The 15509-nt window shown below is 41.0% G+C and overlaps 1 protein-coding gene across 2 annotated transcripts; it reads right to left on the bottom strand.

The window, feature by feature from the left end:
* Positions 1-13: 13 nt before the first annotated feature.
* On the bottom strand, positions 14-15477 carry LOC136432585 (F-box only protein 11-like). 2 transcript variants are annotated; one of them, XM_066423978.1, is made up of 22 exons: positions 15270-15477; positions 13747-13835; positions 13038-13140; positions 10951-11092; positions 10392-10521; positions 9972-10055; positions 9455-9587; positions 8903-9009; positions 8311-8422; positions 7769-7875; positions 7164-7301; positions 6439-6656; positions 5928-6013; positions 5602-5696; positions 5107-5229; positions 4908-4993; positions 4560-4636; positions 4275-4418; positions 3524-3742; positions 3010-3118; positions 2429-2527; positions 14-1409 (listed from the first exon to the last, which is right to left on the bottom strand). In XM_066423978.1, exons 1-22 carry the CDS (start codon positions 15349-15351, stop codon positions 1289-1291), a joined length of 2604 nt encoding a protein of 867 aa, XP_066280075.1. In that variant the 5' UTR covers positions 15352-15477; the 3' UTR covers positions 14-1288. The 2 variants fall into 2 exon arrangements, with proteins under 2 accessions (XP_066280075.1, XP_066280076.1); XM_066423979.1 differs by having other exon boundaries at positions 13038-13137.
* Between the last annotated feature and the right edge of the window lie 32 nt (positions 15478-15509).

The following is a 15509-nucleotide window of genomic DNA, read 5'->3' as shown; positions in this document are numbered from 1 at the left end:
ACACACACAGCACTATAGGAAATTACATGAGGCTATTTAATGGCTACTGCTTTAGGTACATGGGGTGCAACATTCCTAGACACTTTATCAGAAATTTTCTCTGAATATTCATGTCTACCTGCAAGTCACTGCTGACACTACGTCCTACCGTGAGGTATACAATAATTACTATGGATATCACCATAATTACAATGTACAATGACGTCACATGCTTTGGTTAATATGTATGACCACAGACAACAAAACAGCAAGAGTAGTGAGGGTACAGGCACCATTGGTCCAAAGCAGAGTCACCGTAAGCCTACCACACTAATAAATTAAATCTGCTTTCATACAAATGCTTATTGCCTAATATACAAAACCAGCAATGTGCTGATAAATTAGGTTAAAAAGAGCGCGACAGCTGAGGTTAGTGATCACTAAGCCTGCTTGCAGCAGTGACTTTAGTGCAGAGGAAAATCTACCGGGCTGTCCAGAATTCATGACACAAAAAAATCAGCATGTAGCAACAATGACATGGCTAAACATGAACTCAGTTTGGCAACACGGTGGCAAAGAACTTTTATAAATCAGGGGTTGCCGCCATTTAATGCAGTTACATCAAAATAAACTACCATTTGGCTGAAGCTAACATAAGAAAAAATCATAAAAGAAAAAACATAAAATACAAATTAAAAGATCTCAAAACACTCAAGTGAAATTATACAATATGCAAAATAAAGAACCAATTACGAGAGTTATTCCGCTTCTAGGAGGAATGGTTTGTCTTAGGCAAAGGCAAAAAAAGAAGTTTTCCTTGACAGAACTTTGATGGACAGGTTTACAGCAATGGAAAGTCTGGATACCAGCCTGTAATCAATTTCTTTTTTACATGCAACAACTTTACGGATACATTGGAAAAGTTGGCAACATGTGAAGTTGATGGAATAGCCATCCTTCCTCCCTCTGGTGTGAAAGATCTTGGCAGAGGCATCTTTGAGTTGCTGCTTCTTGGTGGTCTTTCTATCTTTGTCCCTCTTTAACACTAGCACATTTTTTTCCAAAGAATTCAAAGATGGATCTACCACAAGATATCTGGTGGGTAACATCCCACGTGGAGCAGACAACTACCACAATATTGCAGGATGACTACAAAAAATCATCATAAACTGTACAAAGTTCTCTTGTTGTCCTGTATACAACACTGCAGGGTAAGGGACAACCATTATAGCCATGGTCCATCCAGAGAAGGGTGCCTCATTCGGGGTAAAATGGTGTTATTAGTCTCTTGTCCACAAGAGGGAGCTAGTTAAGCAGTGTCCGATTCCTCGGGCTGGGCGGAGTTGTACACGGAGTCCGTGTTGCGGGTCGGCTCCCCTGCAAACGTGCAGGAGTTCGAGAGGGTCCCCGCCCCGCAGTCGCAGAAGAATCTGATGCAAAAACGACACGAGGTGAAACGGATTAGTTGACATTGAGGGTGTTGGACTCCTGCGGCTGGGCTGAGTCGTACGGAGTGTCTGTGTCGCGTGTCGGCTCCCCCGCTAATGTGCAAGTATTGGACAGTGTCCCAGCACCACAGTCGCAGAAGAACCTGTCGAGGGGAAAAGGTGCTTTCACTAAGCTGATTCAAGTCTGGGCAAAAGAAAATGAACCATTAATCGAAAGCAGGGCATGTCTATCCAAACAGCGAGTCTCACTTCTTTGTTGTTTTTCCTTTCACACAATCTATTTCAGAGATAGAGGAAGAAAATTTATAATAACTAAAACTTTAGTGGCCACAAACTAGAATCTGAATTAAGGGAAGTATTACAACTTGATTTTTCGTAATGAGTTAGTCAACGATTTAGACAAGAGCAACAATTGCCAACGCACTACAGGCAATTCACACCACTTTAATTGAAAAGCTGTCTGACGGATGTCAAAAGGACAGACTAGCACACTGCCACTGCTCACACACCCTGGCCCCATGCTCATCAGCCAGCATGCATCCTACCTACTAACCAAATACAAAACATATCAGAACACAATCCTAACAAACAAACAAACAAACAATGCAGACAGGTTAAAGCTGAAGTAAATCATGCAGCACAACATCACAAGACATGAATGCAACAGCTTTTCAACAATTCACTTCCCAATACAACATAAAAAGCTGTAAACAAATAAGATAAAGAACAAGAGCTAAAATAAATGACAACTATTGCCAATTTTAACTTAAGAGCCCTTGCAATACAAAAATAGTTCTAATTATTTTAAGTCTGTACATCAAGCAGTGACAACTAATTCAGCACAAAAGGTATCATGCAGAATACACAAGGCACTGTTTTACATACAAACAACATATGTATGATCAAGGATTGAACGTACATGCACAAAGAAAGATCCGCAACAAAAGCAGACATAAAGCTGTAGTAGCAGCCCGACAAAGAGTGCGTACACGTCCACCCACCTGTCGTGTCTGATGAACTCCACCTGGTGTCCACGGTGACACTTCCGGATGCAGTTCACACAGATGGCGTTACGTTCTGTCGTGTTACATGTAGAGCACCTGTAGGGAGTAGGACACAAGACTGCTGTCAACAAATGGTGAAAAAACAATAAGCAAAACTATCAAAACCTTAAACAAACAGTTCCCTACATACTGTTAATTTATTTACTTTCATGGTTTATCTCACAGTAGCAGAAAAATGGAGGTTTTCACTGAGTTTAAATTCTTGGTTGAAACAATTCAGCAGTACAGTAATCATACAAGAGAGACATATTTGTGGCGTCATAAATTCGTGACAGAAGGTAACCGCAAGAACAGCAAAAACCACATAAAGTTTCAAGATTTACAGTAGTTTCTTTTGCAATATTCTAGGTCTAAATCATCGACATAAATGTAACTCTCAGCAATGTTTTTATAAACTGTTTGAAAACTCTACATCCAAAAAGCAAGCTAAAGGGTACCATTCAGCACAGCAACTATTGAGAGCCACAGGTCTTATGCTAGACGTGAACTGGAACTACACCTCATGTGTATATACTGACCTATAGAAGTCATGCATGGGATATGATGTGTAGGAAGAGATCTTGTAGAGACACTGGCCACGAGCGACCGCCTTGGCAATGGCATCTTTGTTGTCGAATATGTGGTTATCTGAAAAGGCAGACAGTACAACTTGTCAATGAGAGAAAGGTTTACTGATAGCCACATCCCTGGAAAGGCTCCTATTATTGCCAAACAATACTTCTTTGTGATGAATTGTGTAGAACATGTTGAAACTGACTTTACCAAGCATCAATGTATAACAACAATACGTTGATGAAGGTTAGACATCCAGGTAATAAGGTATGCAAGGTAACAGTTACTCAAGCAACTGGATAAGATTTGCAACCGGTCAGATGTTTCAGACAGCTTCCTCAGTGAATGTCACTGACGAAAGACAGCAGATGCTGTCTGAAACGTCTGACCGTTTCCAAAATCTATCCAGTTGCTTGAGTAACTGTTACCTTGTGTAGAACAATTAAAGTACCATGGTGAAGATTTCACGATTTATAGTACCTTTCATGACAGGCTTGACCCCAGTGGCAAGACACAGCCCCGCAAACTTGTTGTTGAAGATCTGGTTGTGTTCTAACGTGGCGCTGGCGTTGTTGGTGATCTCGACGCCGGCAGCGAAGCCGTCGAAGATTCGGTTCTTCCTGAGGGTTGGGTGGCTGTTGGTGCTGATGAGAATACCAGCCTGGGCATTACGGAAGATGTCGTTTTCCTCCAGTACACCTGGAACAGGGAACGGACAATATTGTTAGTACCAAAATCTGCAATACAGAAGGCAGAGCCTATCCCTCAGAAAAGAGATATTGTAATTGAGACCTATGTTGAACAAACGACCTCATACCCTTGCCAAGTAATTTTGTCTCATTACAATGCTAACAAGAGGCTCTTGAGTTATGCTGACTGGAGTGGTGCGGAAACACAAACAGACACGCCCAAAACTATATCTCCATTTTTCATGGAGATAATGATGCCATCATTTGTATCATTCATGTTTAATAATCTCCATTAGGGCTACATATTTCCTCTGTTTAAACTTTTTATTTTCCTGCCACTGACGAAGTACAGCATTTTATTGACCTTGACCTTCGTTTTCCCGACCCCTAACCACCTACAAAATTTTGTCCACAAACCCACAACCACACAAAGAAATGGAACCCCAAAACATAATCTTTTGGCAAAGGTGGATTAAGCTACAGTCATCAAGAGCTGAGTCTGCTGTCTTCCAACTGAGCATGTTTATTATAGTTATCCTGACCTCTCCCTCCATTGAATATGCAGATCCCGCCGTCCCGTCCATCATGGATCTTGTTGCGGCGGAGGGTGGGGTTGCTGTCCGTCTTGATCCAGATCCCTGCCATGGCGTTGTCAAAGATCTCGTTCTCCTCCAGAATGCCTAGGCCTACAACAACAACAACAACAACAACATCAGTGAAGTACACAAATCCTACTTTCCCATTAATACATGCCGTTATAAAATACAGGTTTTCAGACCTCAAAAACACAAATGCAACATTAGATAGATGTATCGTCTGCCACTTACCACTGTTGTACACCAGAATCCCACCATTCTGGCCTCCCCAGATCTTGTTCTTTTTGATGAGTGGATTGCTGCCTGTTCTGTAATGGCAATGTTAGGGAGTTGAGCATGAAGCAAGACATGGCATTCATGGCGAAAAATGAGATCTGGGTTTAATTTCACAAATATGTTGGTTCTAAACCTTCCACACCTGATCAGCTAAATAGATCATACATGTATATGGATTTCAATGCTCAAAATTTCAGCATGTTCGGCACCATATACATACTATTTGGTGTTGATGCATTTACATGTATATGTAGCAGTTTTAGGACAATAATAGATTAGTCCACGAACACAAGCCCTACTCACCTTATTTGCACACCAGAGTACATGTGGTTGTAGATATCGTTCTCCTCTAGAGTTCCATGGCCGTTATCGTAGAAGTACACACCAACCTTCAGGGAACATAACACAACAAAAATAAATACATACACACTAACAATGGTGTTCTAAAAGAAGCAGAAAAAAACAACCACAACATCTGAGGTATGGTGAGAACGGATTGTACCTGCTTCCCACTGTGGATCCTGTTCTTCCTGAGGACTGGGGTGCTGCCTGTAGTCACCCACACACCCGCCAGTGTGTTGCTGTGTACTTCATTCTCCTCTATGATGCCCTGGCCTTTTTCGTGCTGTCAGAAATTCAACCGTTGATGAAGGTTAGACATCCAGATAATGAAATACACAATACAAATAGATGGATTCTGTTAATGGATAGCCGTTTCAGACAGCATCTGGTCGGACGTTTCAGATGGCATCCACTATCTTTTGCAGTGGCTGTCGCTGATGAAAGATAGTGTCTGAAACATCTGACGGTTAACAAAACTATCCAGTTGCTTGCATAACTTTTGTATTGTGGCTTAAGAGCAGAAATTTGATGATAAAGACTACCATGTTGCACTGTATTCACTTCATCCTATGCTGTATATGTGCATACAACAAGCATCAAACCAACAAGCATTCAGTGTACGTTGGGTCTCAAAGGAGGAAGGCATAGTACTTACCACATAGATGCCTCCGTGTTGTCCGTCATGGATGCGGTTTCGTCTTACGATGGGATTACTGTTGGTTCTGATCTGGATACCCGCTAGCTGGTTACCTGTAGAATAAACATGGATGTTCTCATTTACTGCTTTCTCATCAGCCGTCAGGCACAATCTTACATGTGCATGCCATCAATCTTGAATTATCTTTTCAAGGATATCGTTCAAGAAATCTTTCAATAACCACTACCTATGTTATCACAGGAGAGATTATGTGATTTCTTTGTCAATATTGCAAGTGCCTTCTCTATGCATTCAGAAGGCCATGATGAAGAATATGCCCTTACCGTAGATGTCATTTTCTTCTATAAGCCCTCTGCCATCACCAAAGATGTACACTCCGCCCTGTCTGCCATTGAAGATGGAATTGCCCCTGTAACCCAAATGTTATAAAGGTCAATGGCTAATTCTGAGTACAGAGGGTCTTTTTTCTACCTTACTTCATTTATATCAAAAAGAACATCATCACTACTTTCTGTAAACAACATCTTTAAACTAAAGTGCTTCCATACAGCAGTTATAGCAACCGCTGTTAGCATTGAAAGGTTACTATGCAGATTGTCATGTGTGTACAGGATGGCCAGGACTTCAACATGTGACATAAAACAGTCCTGGTAATGTGAAAGAAATGATAACAAAGTGCCCATTGCCATAGTTGCTTCCACTATAATACAAATGGTTGTTTCTGTCTCTACAACTTTGGATGTGTGCACCACCTAGTGATTCACAGGAATACTGCACCAGGTATTTCTCTTAAACAACCAATGAGAAATGTCTGCATTGTGTCTCATGTCTTACCTAATGGTTGGATCGCTATGTGACGTTACCCAGATCCCCGCGAACTGGTTGGAGTGGATTTTGTTGTCGATGAACTGTCCGCGCCCCTTCTCGTGGACGTAGATGCCACCGGTCTGGCCATGGTGGATCTCACAGTTCACCACGGTGGGGTTAGCACCAGCCTTCACCTCAAACCCTGCAATCCTGTTGTGGTGGATGTTACACTGCTCAAAATATCCCTGGTGGGAAGAAAGGAGGAGCATGTAACTGCAACAACAACCTTAAACTGTACTGAATTGGTTTGACTTTTAACAGAATACATTAAGAGCAAAACAGCATTACATCAATGAAAAAGACTGACCAAGACCTATATAAAATCCAAGGAATTAAACATTTTCATACATCAAGAATCTTTTAAAAATCTCATACAATGAGTGTTGATCAAAACAGTATTCATCATTTCAATATCTTTTGAAATTAACAGTTGTGGAGGGATGGTTTTCAAGATGTCAACCTGAAGACCGGACTGTAGGGTTCAAAAAAACTAATATCTAGATGGACCCCTACTTTTATCTATAAGTGTGTTGGGATCTTTAACATGTTCGAGGTGTGGCTCTATTAAAATACGACACCTTCATTTAATGTCCAATCTGAGAGGACTCATTTTTACATGAGTGGACCACAGAAGGAAATTTGCGCAAAGTGCCTTTCCCAACACTAAGGAATTCCATTCGTGCTAAACTTACCATCCCCTTCTCGAATGTGAAGACACCGACGTCGCGGCCGTGGTGGATGTGGTTGCGTCTCATGATCGGGTTGGCGTAGTTCTTCACCCAGATCCCAGCCAGCGCATTCCCACTGATCTCACAGTCTTCAACAAAGCCCTGGATGCAACACCAAGATATGTCAGATTTTCACAAAAACAATCCTTTTATGTACTGTAAATGCACAAATGTTCGCAGTGGTTTTATGTTTGCGTTTTTCGTGGTGAACTCTTTACTGCACACTCGAAACCACCGTGAATAGCCGTTCCATTGTGTGACTGTAGCGCTACTATAGTTTTAGACGTGAACTCAAAACCACCGTGAACATTCCATTTTCTCCCTACCACGAAATTAAATCCCCGCAAACATTTCTGCATTTACAGTTATCTTCTGTTACTTTAGATGACATGCACAGATATGTCAAATTTCAAGACTAGTCTCCAAGAATGTTACATTTTACCAACAACATGTGACAACTTATGAAACTAGTTTAAAAGCTATTAGCATCACGTACAGTGCTAGAATAAACCTTTACAAAATATTGAGTCACTTGATCATCAAAGTGAAGAGTACAGACTGGTCCTGACCTGTGCGTGATCTGTGACGTACAGTCCAACGTTCTCACAGTCGCTGATGTTACAGTTGCGGATGGTGGGCTGGGCGCCGCTTCCAGTCACACACACCGCTGACCCAACTGTCATGGACAGACGCACAAAACTCAATTAACTCAAACATCCAGCCAATGGCTTCTGTTGGCATGTAGTCTTCTCGTGCCAAATATTACACAAGTATTATAGCTAGGATTGGGCTAATAAACATGATGTTGTTTCAAAGAAGCTACTTGCAATTAGGGATGTGTACTGGTGCCCAGTACCTGTACAGTTCTGCAAACATCATTTACAGTAAGTAAAGGTCTAAAATACTGCAACATCAATGTACATGAACTGTACTTGAATCGACATTTACTCATGTATATAGGTTTTCAATCTACTATAAAATTCGTATCCTGAGGAATTGTGTTAGATCGCTGAAGAAGAATGGGAGATTTAGTTAAAAGAATTCTGGTAGTGCAACTTATTAGTTGGCGAACAGTTTTATTTCTGTATGAAATAAAGAGTGCTCCACCCACCTGTGGAAGAGCTGCGGATGATACAGTTGCTGATGATAGGTCGGCAGTTGGTGTTGATTTCCACGGCGTGGTGTGCGTGGTGGTGGGTGGCTGAGGAGTCCTCTGGGGAAAACTAATAAGGGAAGAACAACAAAAATAAACCAAGAAATCAAAGATCTCATACCCTTGTGAAGTATTAAGTTCTTATTGTTTTAGTCATTATTGTCATGAATTTTTCGCAAATTCTGTCTGTGCATTTTCCTGCCTTCCTGCAGGACTTTGTACACGGGCCAAGCCTGCAGCACCAACTATGGACCCAGACCAAACCAGCATACCCATCCTGACATTCTCCAGTTATGCCATTTTCTGCTATCGGGGCCAACATTAGACCAGCTCCGGTATGTACAAACTTGAGCACACACTGAGACATACAAACGAAAAACAATACCTCTATTTTAATGCAGGTAACAAGTAGGGCAAATAAACTGTATATCTGTCCAGCAATAGTGGATTTTAGCTGTGAACATCTCCAATGGAACATGAATACATGTGCGCAACGTTTCAACTAAAAGAATACTGATTCTTTAACGGAAACAAACAATCAAGTACTCACTCTGATTGTCATGAATCCTACAAAAGCATCCTCGCACCCCTCCATGAACACAATACTGGAGTCTCTGGTGTTCTCTATCACCACATGTTCAGCCACTTTTCCTGGAGCTGTGGGAAAAAGACCATGTTCACATGAGCAATCATCCTTTCATCATTTTTCTACACATCAAAATCTACAGGAAAGGGATTTGACATAAGAGAACCTGTTCAATTTAAAGAAGGTCACCAACTGTCGAAAGAAAGACTAGGTGAAATTGCTGCACGCACTCTTGTTTTAACTTGATGATTAAAGATGAATACTTCATTTTCTACCATCTCCAAACCATTAACACTTTCAACTTTTGTCTAAAGATGTTCTCTATCCATGAATATTTCATCTGGTTGGTACATGACTGAATAACAAAGTTCATATCTAAAGTTGTAACAGTTGACGTTTTGGTGACCGTCTGTCACCTTCCTCATGGCAGTACTGACTTGCTCTACTTCCCACTGCAGCTAGGTGTCGCTGCTGCAATGACATTTTACAGTTTTGAAGGAATTTTTCTCCACTGACCTGCCCCGATGATGGTGACGGGAGATTCCACATAGATCCACTCGTCCTGGTAGATCCCTGAGTGAACGAAGATGAGGCCTTCATGGTGGCATTCATTCACTCCTCCCATCGCATCCTCAATGGTGTCATAATACTGCAGGGGAAAACATCTCCACTGAGTCATACAACATAGAGCTGCTTCAACCTTTAGCACTCTGAAGTAGCCGTTTGGCACCCAATTTCCTATTGGTTACAGAGTTAGGCAGCAAGGAGAAGGTTAAGTACCAAAAACCCACTGACACTAAGGATATTAACATGAATATTAGAAATCATGAAAGGCAACAATATTCATTTGCTGGCTTTTTCTGGGTGCAATGCTTTAACTTTTCTAAAATGACTACAAGAAACTAATTTTTCTGTGTTATATTGAAGCATGAATTGATACTTTTTGACAATTTTACATATAAAGAGAATTACATGTCCTCCTAGCATACGATAGTATATATATAATAGAAGGACTGTGTGTTGTACCACTCACCAACATGTGTTCTCTGCCCTTGTACCGGTCAGCGTTGTTGTGATAGTGTTCTGCATAACCAGGTTTTACATGGACACCTTTGTACTGTGTAAAACACAGAACAGAACAATTAACATGTAATCGCTGTAAAAGTACCTGACGGAAACAATGTAATACCTACAACACTAAATGATAGTTGTTGGTCTATATGCCTTTTTCTACCCGTGGCTGCAACCACTAAGCAACCAGGGATTTAACAAGTCGTTCAACAAAGTTCATAGAGGAAGAACAATTCTGCAAACAATGCGTTTTGTTTTCTTTTAAATCATACTTTAATAATTTGCATCAAATTCTGATTATGAAATCAAGGGTTACACAAATCTAATTTTTGGCACTGTACAGTTGCTTAGAAAGAGCTATCTAGTGAAAAGGGGGCCTTACCAATTGGCGGAAGCTGTCTTTCCATGGGTTGGGACAGTTATATTCTTCTGGCTTCACGAAGTAGAATTTTCCATGCTCGGGGTGCATCATGGGCTGGGTATATTCAAACACTGCTGTGTATAGATTTTTCCTGAAAAAAATTCACAAAACAACATTAGATACCAAGCAGAGGTGGAAACAATGAAAAACTAGCATATGGAAAATATATAACTGCAAAAATACAAGCTGCAGACAAGTTAATGATTAATGTCTAGTTCTACCAACTCTGAACTGATATCTTCCTGCCACTCCAGAAAGTCTGACCTTTTCAGTCATCTTCCCACTCACTTCATGCCACTCTATTGATAGTACATTCATACAACTACGAACACACACAGACAGAAACAAACTCCCTAAAAACATAAACTCTGTACACTGAGTCAATGACATTTCATGACAAATAGACAATTTGATCGCTATTGGTCTTTAATTCTTTAATGAAACAACACTATCTAAAAATTACTATTTCTTTCAGGACAAGAGGCAGAAACTGTTGTAACAGAGTTCAAAAGAGACGCACCATATTGTGGGGTCGTTGGTGAGGGTGTTCCAGCGCTTGCAGACCTGCGCGGCTCGACACAGGTCCTTCTCCTTCAGATAACTCATGATCTTCAGGAGGACCTCATCAGGCACCTCCTCCTGCAGCCAGCTGATTAGGGGGCCTTGGCAGGAAGTAGACAGACATACAGTTTTTAGATACAACCGACTGGTCTTTAAGAACATGCCATTGGGTATATATTCAACAAAGAGCATTCAAGCCATGAAATCAGTAACAAAGGTCCTGAACAATAATACCTTTTTATTTACTTTCTTCCCACAAAACCTTTAGAAAAGACTTATACAAAGAACGTAGTAGTTTATCATTGACTGACGACAAAAAATTAGAGACTTCAGTTTGTAAAACTTAGAACTGCAGCCTTTCACCTGTTGTAATACAAAACTAGAGATATGGTAGGACTCAATTAGATATTTACAGAATTACAGGTAAAAATTGCTATTGCAGACATTGCGTATTTGCTTACAATAAAATTGCCTTTGTAGAAATTACGTGCAATTTTTACAAAATATACATTATACAATCATATTCACACACAAGAAAAGGGTCAGTTTTCATTGCAAGCAACTGCATTCACGAGTTTTTGCTTTTATTCAAGGGCAAATAATCTAACCTTAATTAACTATCTTAATTAAGATCTGTAATAGATAAACATGCTAAGCAGTTGACTTTAACGAGTGCCCTCCTGCAAAAGTCATTCAATTTTTCAACATAAGGACAATCGATTAATCTCAACGTGGGAAACAAAAATATCTCCTGTAATCCTTTATGTGCGGCACTTGTATGATGTTTTATCCATCCAGTATTGGTTGATGAACTTCCCTTTAAGCTTACATTATTTATGTGCTTTCTACCCCTTCACTTATTGGGAGAAACCGCAAACGAGCCAGACTACCAGTCCTTTATCTATAGGCACCATACCATCTCAGCACCCATTGTGGCTGGGATAATGCAATGACAAATTTGTCGTTTCGGTTCTGGAGCACTGCTCAAAGCAGTGGGGCATGCACCGGGAGGTCTGCAGCTGGCTGGAGAGACAATGTCCCCTCCTGACATCTGTCCACTTCACTGACCCTCCCAGGTGACCCATCCCCAATCCCCCCTCCTAATCCCTTCGGCACACGTTTACTTTACCAGTGACTCATGGTCCAACCAGCCACAGCATAGTCAGGACAATGCCTATTCATGTGTCATCATTTCATCCTCAGGAGATAAATTGATCAATCGCTGCAGCATCCTGATTGGCCACAACACAAACCCTTAGAATCATCTCATTACAATGAACTAGCCCAGATATAAACCAAAATTGATTGTGTTTGAGCCCCCCATCCTTTATAATAAACCACTAGTATTGACCTCCTCATCTTAGCAGTATCTTTGACTCAGTTTTCACTGAATCCTCCATTGGCATCAGCTGCTTGTTAACAAGGGGTATACCCAGTGGACCTAATAAGTCTCAATTTTAGTCCAATCTCTTCATTAAAAACTGAAGGGGGACCAAGAATTATGACAACTGCGATCTCAAGCAGTTATTCTGCAACCTATTGTCATAGGTCCATTTTTCATACTAGTCACATAATTGCTAACGATTTCCTCCGAGTACTTTGATGCTTTGCCATGTAATAAAGGCCATACTAGGATGGTGCTTTCTACCAACAGTATATAGATACAATCAACTTTACCATGAGTCGGCCCAAAGAATGGTACCTAAATAAGGTACCAATATGCATGAGGTTGTAACCAGGAATTCTCATTCGTTACAGAGGGCTTATGTAAACAGTGATGTCCAGCTGCACCTGCCTATACTTGAATGAAGGTTAAGTTCTGACGTTGTTTGGCTGACATCTCCACATATAAGGAACAAACTCAATCTCTTCTCTTCAACAAAATGTGTATAGAATTGTAACAAATTTCCCACCCAACCAAGAGAAAGTATTGCTGATACATTTTGTACACTGTGATTTATCAGTGTTATAGTTTATTCAATGTAAACCCTAATTGATTATGGAAATCCCCATAGATCCCAGTGGTGAGCATGCTAAGTAACGTACCATGGTCTTGTTCTGGAATGGACAGCCGGGAGCGCTTTGGCTGGCGGACAGGTAGGCCAACGTCACTGTCATGGTCGCTCTGGGCGCTGGAAGCAGGTTGCTGCTAATGAGATAACAATGTTCTAGGTGTGAAATCTCTGTCTCAGATCCCTTTTGAAGGATCAGTATTATCTACTGGGGCTCATCTTTAACAATAAAGCTGTAATGCATATTCAGTACAGCCACACATGGGGCACCTTTGGTCTTTAGGTTAGCATGGGAGTGCTAGCCTACATGCAATCAACTTTTCCTTTATTCCATGCATGTACCACTACCAACTGAGGATTATTCCTCCCTACCTGCACTTACTTCACACATAGATAGCAAGCTCATACACACATAACTCAGTGAAAATGTATCATTTCTTGGTTTTTAGGTACTGTATACATTTTGACAGCTACATTCCTTAAGGTTTACATTTGATTTCTATTTGCTACAAAAAGAATGAAGCTGCTCAAAACGTTACATTCTGCAATTACACAAATCTATCAACTTCTTTATTATGCAATATAGATTAAAAAGAAAATTGACGAAATTGTGGAAAACTAACTTTGAAAATGAACAAGATTTTTCAGTTAGTAAACTGCACAATCAAATATCATTGTATACAACTATGCACACATTCTATTCTTGTAATAATAAATTCATAAAACACATTTAGCCTACTTACCAGTCCCACTCGACTTTTCCTGCGCAGCCTGTATGGATGACTGGCTTCTACAGTACTGCTGGTTGCTGATGTTCTAGAAGAGGAGGGACCTAGAGAGACAAGGGAACATCATGATAAAGTGTTTGTAATCAACATCCCTAATCCTAGCCTATGGGGCCGACTACATATCCAAGAGCACAGGGATTTAGAATAATCAATGTTTTTTATAATGTAAGTCAATAGTCACAGCTGTACATTTTTTTTAACGTATCACGAAGGCTAAAGACACTTTCAGAATATCATCTTCTCCAGTAATGCTAAGATGGAATAACCTAATAATAGGGAAAAACATTACTTCAACACAAAAAATAAAAGCAGATGTGAGAAAGGAAATCCTATCTTTCTGCGAGAGAAGCAGATGTAAAGTCAAAGAGAAAAAGAATACAGCAAAAAGGCGTGACCATTTATTCTTTCACATGCCTCATTTCAACTAACCCTATGCAGAATCTAACTGTTCACTGATCTTGTGCAGATGCTGCTATCTTGTAATGCGATTATCGTAGTAAAATACTGCCAGGTGCAAATTGAGGTGCAGGCCCCTGGGCATTGAAGTACCCCCCAAATTACACTGCATCAAATTATTATGTCCATCGGATCATTATTTTCAACCGCACCATTGCAAAAGAAGTGAAATATCTTGTTATCTTTGTTTTAGATTTCAACACCCATGTTACCAAGGCTTTACATGTTCTAAAACAAGAGACAGAATCTTGGTGCTCTTTTCCTCCCACTGCTTCTAGGTCACTTCCAGGTCAACAGGAAGTGAGTTTTAGGGCATGGCATGGGTGACTATTCTGTAATCAATAAAATTTTAAGGAATTCTTAACCCTCTGAATAAATTGCACATAAGTATAGCCTTCCTATGCACAGTTTAACCCGTGGGCTTTGCATCTACAGCCTACAGCTACAAAAGTATGCCTGCATCGTGTATTAAGGTGTGGACACAGCCCAGAAATTCTTGTCGGCATACTCAGCCATTGTCAACCATAGTAGTGCACAACCTTTGGTTGTCGCAGCTTCGCATGCATCATAACCGTCCATCAAACACTTCAAAAGACGCACTTTTTCGATACATTTTACATTAGATACAATTCCTTTTTGGTGGAGAATTTGTAGTGGAGTCCCTGGTGGGGAAAGGGCCGTACAGACATGCATGAAAACACAAAGCACACGCCGGGTAATGCGATATTGGGACCAGACCTGGCCGGGCTGCCAGCCTGTGTGGGGCCAGAGGTCTGCGATTTGTGCAAAACAAAGGCATGTAATTCGAATGGAACCCAACTGACCACAGCCCCTATAACCTCTCAGATAACTGCTGTAGTTTGAAGAGGAGGTACCCTGACTAGCCGGGGATGTAGGGGGAGATAAAGAGAACGGAAAGAGCAGAGGAAGAGCACGTAAATAAATGGCCGCATCTTGCGGATCCGGCAACCCAACCAACAAGGCCCCGCATAGCAAGGCACAACAAAGGCGAGGAGACCTACCCGCGACGGGAGCCGAAACCGTGGCCGATTTGGGCCTAGGTCTTCTCCGTGTCCTTTTCACACCAGTCCGCGTCGAGCTCATCACTACTGTTCAAAACGTTGGTCCCAGAAAGTCCAAAAATACGGTAAAATCGCGGCGAATGTTTGCTACATTCACAGAGTCGCCATTTTTCTGGATCGACAGGAAGAAGGATTGATATGAGAAAGAGGCTGCCGCCCATCCACCAATCTCAGCCATCG

Source organism: Branchiostoma lanceolatum, chromosome 4, assembly GCF_035083965.1.
Source record: "Branchiostoma lanceolatum isolate klBraLanc5 chromosome 4, klBraLanc5.hap2, whole genome shotgun sequence".
In the NCBI taxonomy this organism is placed as follows: domain Eukaryota; kingdom Metazoa; phylum Chordata; class Leptocardii; order Amphioxiformes; family Branchiostomatidae; genus Branchiostoma; species Branchiostoma lanceolatum.
The sequence above is the reverse complement of the archived record's forward strand: the minus strand, read 5'-3'. Positions and strand labels throughout refer to the sequence as shown.